The sequence below is a fragment of the Equus asinus genome, chromosome 15 (assembly GCF_041296235.1).
Source record: "Equus asinus isolate D_3611 breed Donkey chromosome 15, EquAss-T2T_v2, whole genome shotgun sequence".
NCBI lineage: Eukaryota > Metazoa > Chordata > Mammalia > Perissodactyla > Equidae > Equus > Equus asinus.
In genome coordinates, this window is record NC_091804.1 from 44,978,442 (window position 1) to 44,998,238 (window position 19,797).

The window sequence follows — 19,797 nt, forward strand, 5'->3', positions numbered from 1 at the left end:
GTGACTCCTCTAAAACGTATCTTCCCGGCGAGCCTGCCTCCCCATCGTTACCGGGTTCATGTTTGAGCAGACGCTCTTCTTCCCAGCTACAGATGACCACTCACGACCAAACTGAAGAATAGTCCTTCTCTTTGTCTCCTGCCAAAAAGGCTAAAGCAATTACAGCCCTGATATGAAACACAGATGTTCATACATTTGGAAAAAGAGGCTCCTATAGGCGAGCAGACGCCCAAGCATGAAGTGCTCTTGGAATTAAATCGCCGGATCAAGTGCTACAGCCAGCCCCCAACACTGAAGCCGGTTCTCCCCAAACTCATTCCAGCGCAGGGAACCTGGGCCCTGGCACCCACGCTGACAGCCCCCCATTCGCAGATGAGAACCAGTCCACCCTTGGGTGCCCACTGGCATACAAGTTCTAAATAATATAATTATAATCATCAGAGGGAAACTTCCCTGAGATCGAGAAGTATTATAATTATGGGCAATTTTCACTTTTTGGAAATTGGGCTCAGATGCTGAAGGAAGATTGCAAACGAGGCGTTCTCGGGTTTCAGTTCTGGAAGAGAGAACATGCTGGAAGGTTTGTTGGGAGGACCGGCCCACGGCTAGAGATGCTGGGAGAGTGAGAAGAGGGACCAGAGCTCCCTGGCTGGCACACACTCAGCCGACCGGTACCTGCCGCGCACTGCCTCGTGCAGGCACTGCGCAGGTGCTGGAAACGCCTCACTCGCTGCAAGAGGATCTGTCGACTCAGGAGGACGGCGCCCTAGAGGAAGGCCCGATGGTTCTTCCATCTGCCCCTGCACACATGCTTTACTGAGAGCCTACTGTGTGCCAGGCTCCAGGTGCAAAGGAAACGACAGTGAGCAGAACAGGGCAAACTCCCACCCTCCCGGAGTGTCCATCGCTGCCCGTGCTGCTGAGCACCCACACGGTCAACACAGCTCCATTGCGACCTCCGCTGACGCTCCATGAGGCTCAGCGAGGGTCCCCAACCTGCCCAAGTTCACGCAGCTTCCAAGTGGTGGCGCGAGAGGCGGATCCAGGTGTCTCCAAAGCCAGCGGCCTTGACCTTCTCGCTGCGCGGCATTGCGGGGACAAGCTGGCGGGTCTTTTGTCTTCTCTGCCTCAGTTTCCTTGTGCGGAAAATACAGTTTCCCCACCACTGCTCAATTCCCAGGATTGCCATGAAGAGAAAGGAACATGTGTATCCACTAGTCAAAGAAGAAAAACAAATGTGACAGGAACCGACGCAAGCTTCCTTTCTTTAATCCCAACCTGGCACGTGCCTCAGTCTCCTTGTCTGTAAAACTGGGCGGGTGACGGCCCCTCCCTCGGGGCTGCGACAGGAAGTAGTACAGAGCGTCCATTGCATGGTAAGCGCCCAAGACAATCTGCTTTGTCATCACTGCTGCTCACGAAGGCAGCCATCTCTTCTCTCAGTTCAGGGAGGTGACATCGAAGGGGAGGCATCTGACAACCTGAGCAAGCAGGTGACGCTGCGAATTTGGAAGGCATAGGCCAAAGGGATGGAGATGCCAAGCGAGCAGCCTTGCCCACAGGCAGGTCTGCAAGGGGAGCGGAGTGGCCGCTTTACGGGGACATCTGCTCAACCCGACCTTCAGAGGCAGCGAGCGCTGAGTCCACGTGGAGTGACCCAACGGCTGGACGCAGATGAGGCACCTTGTAAGGCTCCTTGATGTCGTCACCTGCACGCTCCTCTCCCGGAAAGGCATCCAGCTCCCATCCACTCACCTGGGGGACCCGACACTGCCCTATCAGCACGTCCTCAGCACTGTCCTCAGGAGGGGAGCAGGAGACGAGTCTCCCCTCGTTGAATGGATGAAGTGACTCGTCCAAGGTCCCTCACATCCTCAAAGGAGCAGGCAAGTCCACTCTGAGGAGCTAAAAATATCCGTGCCGAGGAGATACCAGGACCAACGGCGTCGGAATCCTGGGGCTGGGGCCACAGCACCCGATGTTTTACTTATTACCTGGCTTTGAATTCCGCCTCTAGTGTGTGACCTTGGGAGGGTCATGGACCGCTCTGTGCCCCAGTGACCTCATCCACAAGATGGGAGGACACAGACTCCTCGAGGTTGTCACAAGGAGCACTAGAGGCTGCCCGTGACTTGCTACGCGCCCTCGACACTCCAGCGCTCAACAGACAGAATCCGTCACCACGGACGCCCCGACTGCGGCCCACGTCCTCCCTGCAAAGCCAGTTTGGGGATGAATTATGGAAGGAAACAGAAGACACAAAGATCAAAACGCCACCAGGTCCACCAGATGGCCTTGGCCTGCAGGACAGGAAGCCAGTGGGCCATCTGGTCCCAGGATGCTGAGCAGGGCAGGCCGACGGTGCTTCGACCCGCACCGACTGTACAGCACCAGCAGCCTGCCGCCCCTGCCCATCGGGGTGTCGCTGAAGGCAGGCTTTCCCAGAGTGTCCTGTGGACATGTGAGTGGACCCCCAGAGAAACAGAGAGGCCTTCAGGGCCCTTCGCTCGCACTCCAGCAGCTCTGCCTAGATTTGGATGGGGGCTAGAGAAAGGCAGCAGGGAAAAGTGCCAAGGCCTCCTTGACCGGGCCGCGCTCTGGTCTGCTCTCCTCTGACCTTCTGGGCCCTTCCGGCCGTGCCCTGGCAGCTAGCTGCTCCCCTGTGCCCTCTGAAAAGGCGACCGGGGAGCTGAACCGGCACCTCCTGAGAACGCAGCTCAAAACCAGAGCTCACAGCCTGGGGCTGGGGTGTAGTGGGAGAGCTGGAAGCCAGGAGACGCAGAATCAGGCATGTAGGCCTCCAGAGCAGCAAGAAGGCTCCAGAAGCCTTAGGAGTCAGAGCCCAGAGATCTCCACCCTCGGCCAGCCCCTTCCCTGTGCCTCGGACTGTCAGTCGGGGCCTGGACCACAGTTTGGGCTCCGTCCTGTGGGAGAAAAACAGTTGTCCCTGAGAGATCAAGCCAAGGGGAACCTGGGGGCCTGGACTAGGGGCGATCTCTCCCCTCTCTTCTCTCGGCTCATAAGACGGCTCACAGGTGAGAGAGAAGAGAGATGTCAGCCAGCTGCTCACGGCCCTGGCTGCACAGGGAATCGCCTGGGAGCTCTAAAGAAATCCTGATGGACAGCCCCACCCCCAGACTCTGATGTTTCCACAGCTGTAAAAACCCTGCAGGTGATCCTACTGCACAGCCAAAGGCGAGGACCACAGCCCGGGACTCACATCGCCCTGCCTGACCCCCAGTGAGGAAACAGTACACACGAGAAGCACTGTGGTCCGGCCGGGGCCAAGGACGTGAGCACTGGAGTCTAAGACCCAAGTTCAAGTCCCAACTCTGCCAGTTTCTAGCTGTGTGATCTCCGGTAAGTTACTTCCCCTCTCTGAGCCTGTCTCTACCACCTGGAGAAGGGGATAGGAAGTCTTCTGTAGGATGATTTCAAGGTACAAGAAGAAGCTGAAGTGCTGGCGCGCAGTCACATCCAGTAAGCGCCCAACGACGGGGAGCCTGGAGCATGGGGTGGGGACGCGCTCTGGAGTGTGACCATGTCCCTCTGCCCAGACACGCTCACGGTGAACGAAGTCAGATAAAAGTCAGAGTAGCGTTACCAAGCCCTTAACCTTTCACCCGATGAAGATGGGGAGGCGTCCAATGACCCGCTGTCCTGGGGCCCCGGGTACGGGGACTGCAGTGCCCTCCCACCCAGATGACCTCAACACCCAGCACCCCCGCACCTTCTCACCCGCCTCCACAGATTGCAATCATAATGCACCCCTGGGAGCTCATCAGAAACGCAGGAGCTCAAGGCCCACCCCAGCTGGCTGGACCGGGTACCCCAGTTCTCCCCTGACCGCGGGGAGCCGTGTCACTGAGCTGAGCCAGTAAAGGGCACAGATCGGCTGGGCTCGGGTCCAGGCAGCTCTGAGAGAGCTTCCTTCTCCAGAGAAGGCGGGAGTCGCAGCAGCCGTGTGTGCTCCTGCTGGGTCGGGGGCGTGGGCTGTTGAGACCCTCGACATCTCCCCAACGTGGGGGGCTGGGAGCCCTGGGGAGGGCCGCTCATGGGGCTGTGGGCAACAGGTGCGCCCACAAGCCGGGCAGCACGGGGCACAGTGCTCGCCCCCTCCCTCCTCATTGCCCCGCGGGCTGCCTCGGGCTGAAGGAGGCTGGCGAGCAGCCTTCCCCTCTGGCCCGTCATGGGGACAGCTCCCCCTTCCACAGAGTGACTCAGGCAGCAGCTGATCCAATCTTGGCCCCAGAGACCACTCTGAGGTCACCCTCCTGGCAATCAAAGTCCCTGAGACGGACCAAGGGATATTTTGCATCCAGCTGCCAACATCATCTCAGCCTTGGCCATGACTGACTCCCTCTGCAGGTTCTGCTGTCCTGGCTGGCCTGCAGCCCCCAGGGGTGACTCACACAGCAACCACGTCCCCTACAGATGGGGCAGCGCTGCAGGGAGCAAGCTTGGGACCCACGGCGGGAGGTAGCGGAGTGAGGATGGAAAATGCTCAGTCCAGGTTCCACAAATGAAACCGGTTAACTAGTACAACCACCACTCCAACACCCTCTCTTTCAGCTGGAACTGGAGTCTGAGCCAAGGGGGACAGACATGAGTGTAGCTCCGGGAAGCCGGGCCCCAGCTGGTCTGGCCCTGGGCCTGGGGTTCAGAAAAGGAGGGAAAGACTCTGATCCCTCGGCCCCACCACGATCCTCCTAGCAAGGCCCCTGGAGCCAAGACCACCATCCCCAGACCTGCCTCTCAGGTCCCACCCACCCCACAGCCCATCAGCATGCCTCTCCAGCTGTCTGGGGCCGTGCTGCAAGCAGGGCCCAAGGGCCGTGGAAGGCCTCCAGCTCGGCTCATTATCGGAATTTAATCTGGATTCTGAGAGATCAAGAGGACTCGGTGGAAAGTGGCTGCCACAAGGGGAGAGACACCGAGGCCAACCCAAAGCCGGCTAATCCCCGGCACCCTCAGGGCTTTCCTGGAGCTCAGGCAGAGGCTCGCCAGGGAGCCAGATGTCCCAGCTCTGCACAGCTGGGCGGCCGGCAGCAGAGAGGCCAGGGCTCCCCTAGCAGGGGAAGCAGGCTGGCCAACCAGCAGGGCGGGCAGCAGGGGCCAGATGTGGGCTTATCCAGGGCATCAGATCAGGCCAGGCCTGCAGCTCGCAGAAGATGCATGGCCCCAGGTTGGGAAAACGCAAACAAGAGCTCCACCCCTACCCCCACACAAGCTCAGGCCTTCATCCCAGCTGAGATGGCAAAATTAGCGAGTTAGCAGAGAGGGGGACGGCGGTGCCACAGCTGGACCCGGAGCTCCCCGCTTTCCTAAGAAGGGCTCTCTCCAGTCTCTGCAATGAGGATGATGATGATGATGATGGTGATGCAATGGTGATGGTGGTGGTGGATGATGGCGATGGTGATGGTGGATGATGGTGACGATGATGATAGTGGTGATGGTGATGACGGTGATGGTGGATGATGGTGATGGTGGATGATGGTGATGGTGGGTGATGGTGGATGATGGTGATGGTGGATGATGGTGATGGTGATGGTGGATGATGGTGATGGTGGGTGATGGTGGATGATGGTGATGGTGGATGATGGTGAAGGTGATGGTGGATGATGGTGATGGTGGATGATGGTGATGGTGGGTGATGGTGGATGATGGTGATGGTGGATGATGGTGGATGATGGTGATGGTGGATGATGGTGATGGTGATGGTGATGGTGGATGATGGTGAAGGTGATGGTGGATGATGGTGATGGTGATGGTGATGGTGGATGACGGTGATGGTGGATGATGGTGATGGTGATGGTGATGGTGGATGATGGTGAAGGTGATGGTGGATGATGGTGATGGTGATGGTGATTGTGGGTGATGGTGATGGTGGGTGATGGTGATGGTGGATGATGGTGATGGTGATGGTGATGGTGGATGATGGTGATGGTGGATGATGGTGAAGGTGATGGTGGATGATGGTGATGGTGGATGATGGTGATGGTGGATGATGGTGAAGGTGATGGTGGATGATGGTGATGGTGATGGTGATGGTAGATGATGGTGATGGTGGATGATGGTGATGGTGATGGTGATGGTGGGTGATGGTGATGGTGGATGATGGTGATGGTGGATGATGGTGATGGTGGATGATCGTGATGGTGATGGTGGGTGATGGTGATGGTGGATGATGGTGATGGTGATGGTGGATGATGGTGATGGTGGATGATGGTGATGGTGATGGTGATGGTGGATGATGGTGATGGTGATGGTGATGGTGGATGATGGTGATGGTGATGGTGATGGTGGATGATGGTGATGGTGATGGTGAAGGTGATGGTGGATGATGGTGATGGTGATGGTGATGGTGGATGATGGTGATGGTGATGGTGGATGATGGTGATGGTGATGGTGGATGATGGTGATGGTGGATGATGGTGATGGTGATGGTGATGATGGTGATGGTGATGATGGTGATGGTGGATGATGGTGATGGTGATGGTGGATGATGGTGAAGGTGATGGTGGATGATGGTGATGGTGATGGTGATGGTGGATGATGGTGATGGTGATGGTGGATGGTGGTGATGGTGATGGTGGATGATGGTGATGGTGGGTGATGGTGGTGATGATGATGGTGATGGTGGATGATGGATGAAGGTAGTGGTGGATGATGATGGTGATGGTGGATGATGGTGATAATGATGATGGGGTGGTGGTAATGATGTGATGGTGATGGTGGTGACAGTGATGGTGGTGATGATGATAATATTAGTGAACTTGTATTGAGCACTTACTATGTTCTAAGAAGGTATGTCAACTCCTTTTATCCTCACCACAACCTTGGGAGGCAGATTCAGTTATGACCCTCATGCTATGAAGGAGGAAACTGAGGTTCTGAGGGTTCCTACTTCCCAAGGCCACACTGGTACATGGTGTTGGTATTCGAATCCACACTCTTAGTAACTGGGTTATCCCACTTGGGGAATTACATAATAGGCTCATTTTGCTTCTGGAATCAAAAACAAAACAACTCACCCAGAAAAAAAGCCAATAAATAATTTTTTAACAAAAATTATAACCTTTTAACTTCTGGAGAATGAGGACCTTGCTTCCTTCTTTCAAATATAGAACGGAAATTCAGAAATCTCAAGACAGCAGTCCCTTCCCCCTCCCCTGCCTCTCACTCCACTCCCTGCCCTGCTCCACACTTTGCACCTGCCATGTCAGCCCATGTCGGTTCCTAGAGGGCAGGGACTTGGGTCTGGTGACTTCCACCGGTGCACGGCGCACAGCAGGTGCTCAGAGGGTCACTGACGAGGGACTTAGTCTCCCAGCAAGCCAGAAGGGGCATCCCCAGATATCTCCCGCGGCCACGCTGCTCGCGGGGGGCACTGTATTAACCCGCCTGGGCTGCCTGCCAGGGAGCCGTGGACAGCTGTCCTGCCCCTCCCTCTTCCAACCACAGCGACTCAGGACCCTGCCCAGGACTTCTGCATCCACCGCATGGATCTAAGGCAGAGTGGAGGAGGTAGCCATCTCAAGCCATGATGGAGCCAAGCGCCCACAAAGTCAGCAGGCTGACATAGGCACAAACAGGAGCAGCTGCTGGCAGCCTGGCGGGGAAGCCAAAGGCCGTGCTTCATCTAAGGAAGGACCAAGTGGTCACCATCAGCTCCCTTCTTTCCTTCCTAGGACCCAAGCATGTCCCGCCTTAGGATGGTGGCGCCCCTCGCAGTCCCCCTGAGACACTCCCCCCCGCAACATTGCAGGTCCTTGTTATCATTCAAACGTCCCTAGCTCAACCACCCATCACCTCATCAGGCCATCGGTTGATTTCCTCGCTTACTTGGTTACTGCCTGTCTTCTTCACCCCCTCTTCTGGGTTGAATTGTATCCCCTAAAAAGATGTGCTCAAGTCCTCCTCGTACCTGTGACTGTGACCTTATTAGGAAACCAAGTCTCCGAAGATGTAATTAGTTAAATAAAATGAGGTGACACTGGAGCAGGGTGGGCCCCTAATCCAAGATGACTGGTTTCCTTCTAAGAAGAGGTGCAAGGAGAGAAAGCCCTGAGATGGCAGAGCCGTGTGACAACAGAGGCAGAGACTGGAGCGACGCAGCTGGAAGCCAGGAATGAGGATAATCCACGAGCACAGCAGTGGCTGGAAGAGGCAGGAAGGACCCCCAGCACCACCCCCACAGGTGCAGAGGGAGCGGGGCCCTGCCGACATCCTGATTTCAGACTTCCAGCCTCCAGAACTGGGAGAGAATAAAGAGCTATTATCTTAAACCACCCAGTGTGTGGCACTTTGTTAGGGCAGCCCCAGGACACTAGTACACCCCTCTGCCGACATTTTAGACGAGGTCCCTGCCCTCGTGACCCGATCCGGCTTGCTCCCATAGTCCAGCTCAGAGACCAGCGCCTGGCACGGAGGTGCTCAGTGCTGGCAGAGTAAATGAACCGCTGGGCTCCCATCTCCCTCCCAGGGCCATGAAGGAGGCGCCGTGCCCCCCATGTTCATGGCAGGGTCTCCAGTCTGTTCCCAATGCCTGGAGTAGAGTGGGCCTGCACAGGAGGTGTGGCACCAATACGTGGGTACACCTCTCGCATCAAGGGCAGTGCCTGAGGATGCTGGCAGTCCTGCAGCAAGCTCTTGCTCATGGGAAGGAGGGGCCAGCATTGGAAGCATCCCAGCCGACCCCAACGGCCACCGGCCGGGGAGGGTGGACACATTCCTGCACCGAGAACTCGGAGGAAGAGCCGCGGAGGTGACACTGAGCCAACCCCTCCAGTTCAGTTCAGCCAAACCTCTCGGGGCAGCTGCGTTCCTGAGGCTGAACCTCATCATGGAGATTTCAGAGCAGGTTTGGGGAGCCTGCCTAGAGGCCCAGGGCGTGAGCAGGGGGCGGGGTTTGCACCAATGGGCCGATGGAGTCCTACTGACAGGCTCTGGGTACCCACCTCACCCCAGTTAATCAGCCCTCAGGAGAAAAGTCAAACATACGTTCCTGTTCGAGAGTCTAGGGGATCTGTCAGCATTCAGAGCAAAAATATGTCACCCCCCCCCGCCCCCCGAGGATGAACTCCATGCTGCTTATTGTAATTGGGCCTGGGGTCAGGGCACAGCTCTCCAGGGTTAACTGGAGCAGCTGGGTGCCGTTAGTAAGATTCAGAGGTGACTGCCAAGGCTGTCTGTCACCTCCCCTGGGCCCCAGCCTCTTTCCTTCCCGTAACACCCCTTCCAGAGGGCCTGCCATCCTCTCTAGCAGGAAAGCAGAACAGGGCAGCGCATTCACGTGGGGCTCTGAAATGCAAATTTCATCCACGCTGAGCTGCCATTTGTTGCCCATCAGACTGACGGAGATCAAATCAGTCTGATAAGAGACGGTGTTGGGAGAACACACAGGAAACAGGCCTCTGTATGTCGCTGGAGGGAGCATAAACTGACATAACCTCCAAGGAGAGCAGTTCAGCAAAATCCATCACTTACTGCCGTGTGCGCCCTCTGACCCCACAATTCTATTTCTAGAACCGTATCCGACTGATAGACAGGCCAAGTGTGAGATAACGGGCCGACAAAGTTATCCCCCTCCTACCCCGCGGTCAATAATGGAGACCCACCAAGTGCTCGCAGGAAACTGGAGAAGCACCCGGCAACCCACACAGTGAAGTGGGTAATTCACAGAGCAGGGAGCCTTTGAAAGTGACATGGAAGGACTGTCCGGGTTCACCGTCTCGAGGTACGGGTGAGAGCGTATGACGAGACACCCTTTGTGAAAATGCAGAAGCACAAACACATTTGCAATCAAGACGCCGGTGGCAGAGGCTGCCCGAGGGGTGGGCGCTGGGCGCAGCGTGGGGAGAAGCCCACTTCCACTGTCGCTGCTTTTCTCTCTTTTGAATTTTATACCGTGAACGTGTCTTACTATTCAAAAACGAGTTTTTAGACGCAATATATTTTATAAGCCTGGGCTCAAATCCTGCTTTGGCCATGCTCTCTCTGGGTGGCCTCAGGAAGTGACACACCTTTTGCGTTTAGGCCTTAATTCTCTCCATTTCACAAAGGAGGCACCACCTCGGGGGGCTGTAGTGAACGTGAAACGAGGTGACGGATGCGAGTGTCAGAAACACTCAAGGAGAGTCTGGTTTTCTTAGTATTTAAGGAGACCTCCAAAATGGCGTGCTTAGCAAAGGAGGTGGTCAGGGCTCCTGTGGCCCCAGATGTGGTAACAGGTGCCCGGTCCAGCCGAAGATGCTAGAACTTCCCCACAGAAGGAGGTGCCCACACCATCTTTCTTCCATTAATCACCAAGGAATACCATCAGTCTGATACGTCCAAAATCCCAGCCACCCGGGACGGCCACGTGGTCACGTCCACCTCGGGACTTTAGAATGTGCTTGTAAGATGTTCCAGCACATTCTCTTAGCCTTCTGGCCTTTCAGAAGACGTTGAAATCAAATGGTCTCAAGAAATTAAAGTCTTTCAACATGAGCGTGTGGTTCCTGACCTCATGATTTCTGGAAGGCTGAGAGTTCTCAGCCTGTTTCTTTTTGGTTTGGGGGTTTTAATCGCCTCACGTTGTATTACAAACGGCCACTGTCATTGGCTGCCTGACATCACGCGCTGGGTTTGAGAGTGATGAATGGGACGGAATAGACCCATAAAATGTTCTTCCTCTTCCCCATCCCTCTCTCTTCCATGCCCCCAAAAACAAGCCAGACCCAGACCACCCACAGACACCCACATAGCCTCGGCTCCCCCGGCCAACCCCTATCCCTAACTGGATCCGCTGAGGGTGATAGCTTTAGGAAACAGCACACACACCATATGCCTTATTTAGAACAGACATTCATACAGGGCCTGGCACAGGGTTGGCGCTCCTGGGTGGGAGACTCTGTGATTGCCCCTGTCCCAAAGGGGCCCGCCCTCCACCAGCCCTGCCTCCCCTCTGTAGCCGGGGGAGGCTCAGCAGCCCTCCCGGCACCAACACCCACCTGGCCAGGTGCTCCTGCAGCACTTGGTACACGCTGATGCGGAACGTCTCGTTATCGAAGCGCTCCCGGACATAATCCTTGTAGATCCGGAACTCGGCTGCAGTCACGGCCTCCCCTTCTGGGATCTTGGAAAGATCAAACCGGAACTCCCGATGGTGGTAGCGCGGGTGAAAGAACTCTTTGTCGTGTTCCACTGAAAGGGGAAGAGAGCACACGGGCACCAAAAGCTCATTAGCAACTAGATTTCACTCCCCTGCCTCCGAGTCCAAGCACCTTGCCCAGGCGAAACAGAGACGTGCCCACTGCCGGCAACCCTGGTGCCAACTGCCCATCTCACGCTGACCTGCTGCAGACCAGAGGCCACAGGCTCAGACCCCACGGTCACCTTGAATAACAAGGGCAAGGACTCTGCATCTGGCCTGCCGGGAAGAGCACGGCACAGACCGAGCCATCCCAGAGGCCCTGGACAGACTAGGTTCTGGGAGCTCAGGCCTGGGTTCAAACCCAGGCTCAGCCACTAACCAGATGTGAGGCCCAGACGAGGTGTCAGGGAACCTATCTGGCCCTCGGTTTCCTCATCTAAACAATGGAGATAATAATCCTCCTTCACGGGTTGAAGTGAGTTACGTGATGTCATTCATGCAAACGGCTTCGCCTCCCGTAAGGCCGGACAACTGTGAGAGCACAGACCTTACTGTCCCATCGTGGGGTATCTGAGGTCAGCGCCCAGCCCTGGCGACATGCGAAAATCACCGTGGGAGCTTTGAAAGAACACTGGTGCCCTGGGCCAGTGGGGGGCCGGTAAATGTTAATAATCCTCTCTGGGACCTGATTGTGGTGTTTGCCAGTTCCCATCGTGGCAGATCTCAAGCTACCAAAGCAACGTTGCTGAAGACGGAGGTGGGAAGATGGGCACAGAGGAGCTCCAGCATCCTGCTCTTCTTATCCCTCTGAACCAACTGAATCAGCCTCTGTGGGGAGGGGGCCCAGAAACCTGTCTTTTCAACACACCCCAGGTATCTCTAATAGCAGCCAGGGTTTACAACCACAGTCTTGGAACTAAAAGCAGAAAAAGAGGTGAATGGCAGAGTCAGGGATGCTTCTGAAAACGACTTCAGGACAAAATAAGGCAAGGGCCTCAGCCCTCCTCCCTGACACTGGCAGATACTACACTAAGACATCACGCTCATTTCATAGACGATAAACACCTGCGTGGATAAAAGCCGAAGAACAGAGTTTCTGGGAGGGGACCCGCGCTTCCCAAGGATCACGTATCCTTCGGACCAAATGGAGCAGGGATGAAGCCGGGAGCATCAAGTCCTGGAAAGAGATAGAAGGGCTGAGCTCAGGGAGGTCTGCAGCATCTGCAGGGCCTTTCATCTCCTGGGAGATACAGCTCCATCTCCACTTCCTGCCTGTGGGGTGCGGAACCCGAGAGATAGTGAGAGACGGCGGACCAGCTCAGCCAGAAGAGAGGAGAAACCGGACCAGCGAGCCTCAGCTTCATGAGCCCAGGAAGCTCTGGGGCTGGGTTAGCTGGGTGGCTCCAGGCAGGATGGAACTGCCTTCCAGGAAGAGGTCCCCGTCACTGGCGGCCCGAGGGCCCTTCCTACAGGTCTCCCTTTAGAAAAAAGAAATTCTGTTTTAAACCTTAATAATAGTTCCAAAAGACATCGGGGTGAGGGCAGAGGGGGCAGGTGAAGTCCTCGAGGTCAGGGGACTCTGGGCACAGGAGTGACCCTGCCCCTGGAGAGACCTCGGGAAGGTGACCTCTGAACTGCACCTGCTGGAAGCTGGGCCGTGTGTGGAGGGGTGGCTGGAGGAAAGGACTCTCCAGAAGCCTTCCCCGGTCCCTCCGATACGGCTGTCCTCACACACCGCCCACCCGGCCCCGGCGTGTGCCCACATAGGACACTTCTCTTACGACCCAACCTATGGGAAAGCCTGCAGCAGATGCGATGGCCAAGAATGGCGACGGGGACATCGCTGGTCCCCAGTGTGATCTGTGGAGAAGGCGAGGAGGGAAGATGTTTTGTGGCAGGCTCTAGGAAGTGCAGTCCACTGGGAATCAGGCGACCCTGGGGAGGGGACCCCAGGGTGAGGCAGCATGGCAAAGAGTCCAGACTCTGTCACTGTGGAAATGCCCTGGGCCAGTCCTGTCACCCTTCTAGCTCATTCAGCCTTCCCGTCACCCTAGGAGGTGAGCACCATGCCACACTGGTGGGGGATGCACGGGAGACCCCAGAGGTGCTGAGGGGCTTGCCCAGGGTCAAAGAGCTGGGGCTCAACCCAGGTCCCACCCAAACTGGAGACCTTAACCATGCGTCTCGGTGGCAGGGCTGACAGCTCAGCAGGAAGAGTTCCTTTGCTTGCCGGAACTTTCTCATCGCGTTACAGCATGCGTGTAGTATGTGGACAGACCACGTGTGTAGAGCTCAGCGGACTGTCACAAAGTGACCCACCCATGGCAGCCCCTCCCAGACCAAGAAGCAGAAGACCACCTGCGCCCCTTCTCTCTCCCAGTCTCAAACCATAAGTTGGCTTTGCTTGTTTTCGAACAATACAGCATGCGTTCTTTTGTAGCTGGCTTCTTTACTTCAACAGAGTTTATGCAATTCATCCATATTGCTGTCATGCCCACTCATCCTCATTGCTGTATAATATTCCACAGTTTGATTATACGATGATCCATTTATCCTTTCTACAGTTCAGGGGCATTTGGCCGTTTCCAACTGGGGGCTCTTAAAGCAGTGCTGCTGTGAACATTCTGGTGCCTGTACTTTGGTGAATGGGGGAGGCAGACCTAGAAGTGGGATTGCGTTCAGTGTTAGTAATACCGCCAAGCTGTTCTCCCAGAGCACTGCACCAGGGAGCCTGTTAAGGCTATGCCAGGAGGAGTGGCGGAGGGAGACGAGCCTGTCCTCCGAAGGAGATGGGCACAGGATGCGGATGACTCATGGCCTCCTCAAGTGCTTTTCTGCAGGAGACCGAGAGGGACGTGAGGCAACAACTCCTGGGGAAAATCCTGACCTCCCAGGGAGCAGTCGGTGTGTGCGCCCAGGCACCCCCACTCTGCATCTCCGGGAAGCAATCAGTGTGTGTGCCCAGGCACCCAACCCCTAGGGAGCAGTCAGTGTGTGCACCCAGGCACCCCCACTCCGCACCCCAGGGAGCAGTTAGTGTGTGCCCAGGCACCCCCACTCTGCACCCCAGGGAGCAGTCAGTGTGTGCGCCCAGGCACCCCACCCCACACCCCAGGGAGTGGTCAGTGTGTGCACCCAGGCACCCCCACTCTGCATCCCAGGGAGCAGTCAGCGTGCGCGCCCAGGCACCCCACCCCACACCCCCAGTGAGTTAGCTCCCAGTGCACAGCCTATGCTGCCCCCCAGCCCCACCTCCCACCCAATCCGAGGCCACCAAGGCCACCACTCCATGACTACATGGAAAGGACATTCTATGGTCATCATCTTCCTGGCCCTCCAGGTAGCAGCATTCATCACTTGGCCCCTCCTGCCTTTGCACACCTCGCCTTCCTGTGGCTCCCTTCACTGGGAACTCTTAGGTCTCCCTGGGGACTCTGCCACTCCCTGAACCATTCCCGTGGATATTCCCATTTAGGGGCGTTACCGTGGGGCTGCAGAGTATCAGGAGAGCATTCCACAGGCCACTGCCCCTCCCCCATGCTGACAGACACACAGACAGTCTCCATTTCCAGCCGTCTTCCTTTCTCCTCCCCCAGCAGAGCAAACCTCCAAAGGGCAGGAGCAACATCCAGCAGCGGGGGCTGCTGCACACCGTCATGCACGGGAGCCCCCAGCACGGTGCGGGGACGCAGTAACACCCCCGACAAACCTCAGTTCCCGTGTTCCCAGCACTGGGACTGACCACACCTCAGAACAGCTCCTCCTGGCCAGTACAGCAATCAACCCCAGCAGACAAAGGGGGTGCCAAGCCCCTGTTACAATGAAGATGTCTGAAGAACCCAGAAGTGCAAAAAAGCATGCTGACCAAGAGCGTGCTCTGCGATGGGCTCCCGCGCTGAGCATCATCTGATGGACCCCGACGAAGCAGGACTGATCCCCACTTTACAGATAAGAAACTGAGGCTCAGGGAGGTCAGGTAGCTTGCCCAAGGTCACAAGTTAGGTGAGTGGCTAAACTCCAAAACCCACAATCTTGACCTTTACAGTCGCTAGAACCAGGTGGTCTGAGTTCGAAGCTCAGCTGTGCCACTTACCAGCTGTGTGGTCTTGGCCAAGTTACTTAACCTCTGTGTGCCTCCCCTCCCGCAGGGGATAATAACAGTGGCCCTTTCTCACAGAGTTCCTGGGAGGATCACAGAGTCGGCACTCACAGCAGCGCCCGGCAAACGGAAAGCAATTCGCGTCTGCCATTGTGACTGGGCCTCTGAAACAAGGAGCCGGGAGAAAGGCAGTCGATGAGGAAGAAGCAACATGCGCATGTGGGTATTCACATCATTCAGCTACGATAACTTTGGAAAAAAACTGCAATGGATCGAACAATAAAGAAATGTTTGAAAAAGCATGACATTAACACAGGTCCAATCACCAAAGTTGCACCCAGCGAAGAAAGAAAACATTGGTACATAATCACAAATAGAAAGTTTATTGCAGCAGGGGTACATATAACGTTTTTTAACGTATGAGATTAAATGTATCAGGGTTATAAGATGTTTTTTTAAAAAAAAGAAAAATGGAGGAAGTGTCCAACTAAATTTCTTGCAAACATTTGCAGGCTCTTTGGGATGTTTCTGAGTGAATTTCCTTCATCAGTTATTTTGGGACAATGACAGGCATGAGCCACGTCACCGTTCTGTTCTTCCCCAAACCCACATCATCACACGTTCTGAAAATAATTTTGTGATGTATCAAAGAAAAAAATAGTCATTTTTTTGGGAAAAGCAGGGAATAATTCAAAGTTCAAACCGAATTCCGAGTCTCGTCTGCCCAAGGTTTTCATCTGATACGGAAGCCACTCCATAGCGTGGCATCTACCCCACTTTAATCCCAGAGATCAAGGTTGTCTAACAGTCACCACTGAAGCAGACAGAGACACACGTGTACTTTTAGGGAGAAAATACGTCTTTCTACTTTCTTCTTAAGTTACCACAGTTGATTACTCAAGCCTTGGATTTTAAAATAAATGTCTAGAGCTGATAGCGGCCTATGCCCATACGAAACGCTTGCTAAGGAAACCAGAGCCCAGGAATCCAGCTTTTTCTCCTGCCGCTCTTTACATTCCAGCGCCCCACCGGCTCAGAGAGCTCACAGGCATTAACAAAGACTTTCATCTTCACGAGATTAAAGAGCCCAAATCCGCAGGACCAAAAGATAAGTCCAAAGAAAATGGATTCCGGAAAACACCACCCTGACAGCAGCCAGCCCCATGGCTGTCCCCAAAGCCGATTCTAGTGTCCTTCTTTTACAAAAGCCTGAAATAATATCCCCAAAGCTGGCCCTGGGAGGGGAAATTCTGGGCTGGAGGGTGTCAATAAAGGGTAGAAGCAGGTGGAAACAGGAAGCCACCCACCTGGGCGTCCCCTCTCCTGATCCTCTGACAGGCCAGGGGAGACCTCTGCACCATACGAGTCAAGCCTGCTCCCCAGCATCACTCAGGAGCATCCCGCCTCCTCGCAGTGTCTGGGGTTCCTCCCTCCACTTACAGTTGCACGAAATGTACAGGCAGACCCCTCGTTGAGCTGGTGTCCTCTGAACAGGGGGACAAGGATACCAAATGCAAGTCACCAGAGAGACTGGCAAAGGGCAGCACGTATTAAAGGCACCCAAGCGTAGGTATTCAGAACCATGCTTCGTAGAACTGTATTTAACACCCTGAAAAACAGGGGTATGCACCCCCCACTATATACATACTTACATGATACATAATAATACACCCAGGTATGTGAATACAATAAATCCTTAGAAGCACGAGAAAATAGATATAGAAGATATGACATCTCTCCTGCTCCCTTGTGGATTATTTCGTGCCAGGCCACAGCTCAGTGTGATGTCACAAGTAGGTGCCACACCCGTGCCATCTCTGTCTCGCGAAGAGCCTCATCATCTCTCTCCCAGTCAAGCCACGTGGGCCCAAGGGAGCTGCCATCTTGTCCCATGACCGCGTTCTCCCAAACTGAGGGATGGGAGGGAACAAGCCCCAACCTGGGCCAAACACAGGATTTCTTTTATTTTTACTGGAATCTGGTGAGAAAGAGGCCCTGTTTGCTTTCTCTGCCTTGAACTGGAAGGATGTAATTCCACCACCGGCCCCGCTGTGCAGAGAAAGCCGGTCTGTGAGAAAGAAGATTCCAGGACGCCGGGATTGAGGAGGGAAGCCCTCCAGGCTTGATCTCCGGGTCTGGTGGTCCTCGTCCTTCCTGAAGTTGGGTTTTCAGTTCTTCCAGGCCCTTCAAACAAGTCCCCTTTAAGCTAATTCGAGTCAGGCTGCCACCACCTGTAGCCAAGGCAGTTCTGTGCAAACACTCATGAGCCAGTTACATGCACACCCACAGAGGACCCGCCAGACGTGGTCGTCTCCAGGTGACCGTCTGCCCTGAAGGCTGCTTTCCTCCAACTTGGATAATTTCCAAGTACAAGGTGACCCCCTGACCGAGCTCCACAGAAAACAGGGACAAGGACTGACTCAATCCTGCACCCCCAGTGCCCAGCACGGCCTCACGCTTAGTAGGGCTCCATGAGTCTACTGGATTGAATATATTACTATTTTCAGAATTCCCGCCTAGTCTTTAGGTAAACGATTTTATTCATGGTGTGCATATGGTAAAGCACACAGACCGTAAGCATCCACGAAGCGCCATGAACTTTCTCAACGCAAACACACCCAGCGCAGGACACAGCACATGCGTTACCGGCACCAAGGACATCCCCACAGGGCCCTCCCACGCACCAGCCGCTCCTCCCCAAAGGCGACCGCCACCCCAGGCCCCGACACCACAGCCCCCTCCGCCTGCCTGGTACCTCCCCTTCCACGTCTGCCTCCCTCACTCGACGTTCCCCCGTGGGCGTGCCCAGCGGGGTTCACTCACTCATTTCACTGCTGTATAGGACCCCGCGGTATGAACAGGCCACAGTTTATTTTTTGATGGGCATTTGGGTGGTTTCCAGTGTGAGACTATGACAAACTGCGCTACCACGGACATCCTCGTACATGCCTTTTGGTCAACACGTGTCCACTGGGGGAACAGGATGCAGTGGGACTTCTGGGTCAGAGGGTTGAGCGTGCTCAGCTTTAGCATATGCGTCTGTTTCCACGCCAAGAATTTGGGTGTAACCAGGCATGGGGCCAAATGAGATGAGACACGGTCCCTAAAGGGATAGTTCGTTTTCATTTATTTTATAAGTCCGAGTGCTTTTGTTTAGGTGTGAGGGCGGTGGGAGTTCTTCACGGAGAGATGCTGAATATGATCGAAGGCCTGAGAAACGAGCCACAGAGCATGCTGGTGACTGGTAGAGTCCGTTGGGAATAGCCAGAAAAAGCCAAGTTAGTTCCTCATTGGGAAGGTTCTGAAGAGCATGCTAAGGGGTCACTCAGTGACCCCATCAACCACGATTGGTTTGGTCCACTGTTACGCTGGGTCAGGCTTTGATCAAATCTATTTCAGACAGAGGGCTGGCGGCACTGTGGAAAGTGGATAGCAGGGGGTGAGAACAAAGACAGGGAGCTCAGGAGGGTCCTCTCCAGGGATGATGCATAGATGCTATGTGCCCCCTTTCTCCCTTCCTGCACCCAAGGTAGGCATCACTAAACAACCACAACGCTCTTTGCTTCAACCAGCACTCAGGCAGCCACTACCAATCCTGGCTGGCTCACGAGAGAAAATGACCGTCTCTCTCACCCCTGGTCTGGACTACAGGAGAGATGGAACGACTGGACGATAAGACTGGAATTTAAGATGACCGGATGGTGGCCAGACTCAGATAAAAGGGACAGGGAGACCCTCCACTGGATTTGGTCCTCGGCTGCTCAGAGGCCTCAGTGAGGAGCTTTGTGGGGACAGCCGTGCAGAAAAGACACCTGCAGGGCAAGGCTGTAGCCAGTGGCAGATGAGAGATGTGGCACCGTGGAGGGGAAGTGTCGGCCCATCCTCAGTGGTCTTCACTCTCTCTGTAAGCCGCTCTCCCGCCCAGGGCGAGGAAGGGCTGATAAACGGGCAGTAACCAAGTTAACTGCCCAGCACCTCCTTCCAAAACTTTACGGTTTTCAGAAAAAGTTTGGTTAAGCTTCCAGATTGTACAGCTCTCTTGCTGTCCCCAAATATGCCACCAAGCTATGCGATAGGACCAAATATTTTATGAGCAAAGGGACACTTCCCAGGCAAAAACTGCAAGGCCAGATTAGGACTCTGCTCCTCACTTGGAGGCTGGGTCCCGTGAGCTGCCACTGGACCGAGGAGGCCAGTCCCGGGCTGGGGACAGACCCCTGAGCCCCTTTGATGAGGACGAGGCTCTGGGAACCGACAGAACCGACCGAAGCCCACAGTGTAACCAGAAGCCAGAGCCGAGTTTTCAAGGACCTTGACGGCTGAGGACGCCGCGGCCAGGACCTCCCCCATCCTGATTTAACTCTGAAACTTCCAATCCAGACTCCCTCCTTTCCCACAGGGATACAGTTCATCCGGAAGGTTCTGGCACACGCCAGAATTCACCAGAGATGACTGCTACCAACGCTGCTGTCAGTGGGCGATTTATGGCCCCGCAGCTTCGGGGACATGAAATTAGATGACGGCTCTTCATTCATTTGAAGATTTACGTGGCCAGATTAGG

The 19,797-nt window shown here is 55.2% G+C and overlaps 1 protein-coding gene across 2 annotated transcripts in view; it reads right to left on the minus strand.

Annotated features, from left to right (window-relative positions):
- Positions 1 to 19,797, minus strand: part of BMP7 (bone morphogenetic protein 7) — an 87,200-nt gene that overhangs the window by 43,915 nt on the left and 23,488 nt on the right. For both annotated transcript variants that reach the window (XM_070486166.1, XM_014831981.3), the window contains exon 2: positions 10,995 to 11,187. In XM_070486166.1, the coding sequence (XP_070342267.1) occupies positions 10,995 to 11,187 (193 nt within the window). The remainder of the gene's footprint in view (positions 1 to 10,994; positions 11,188 to 19,797) is intronic.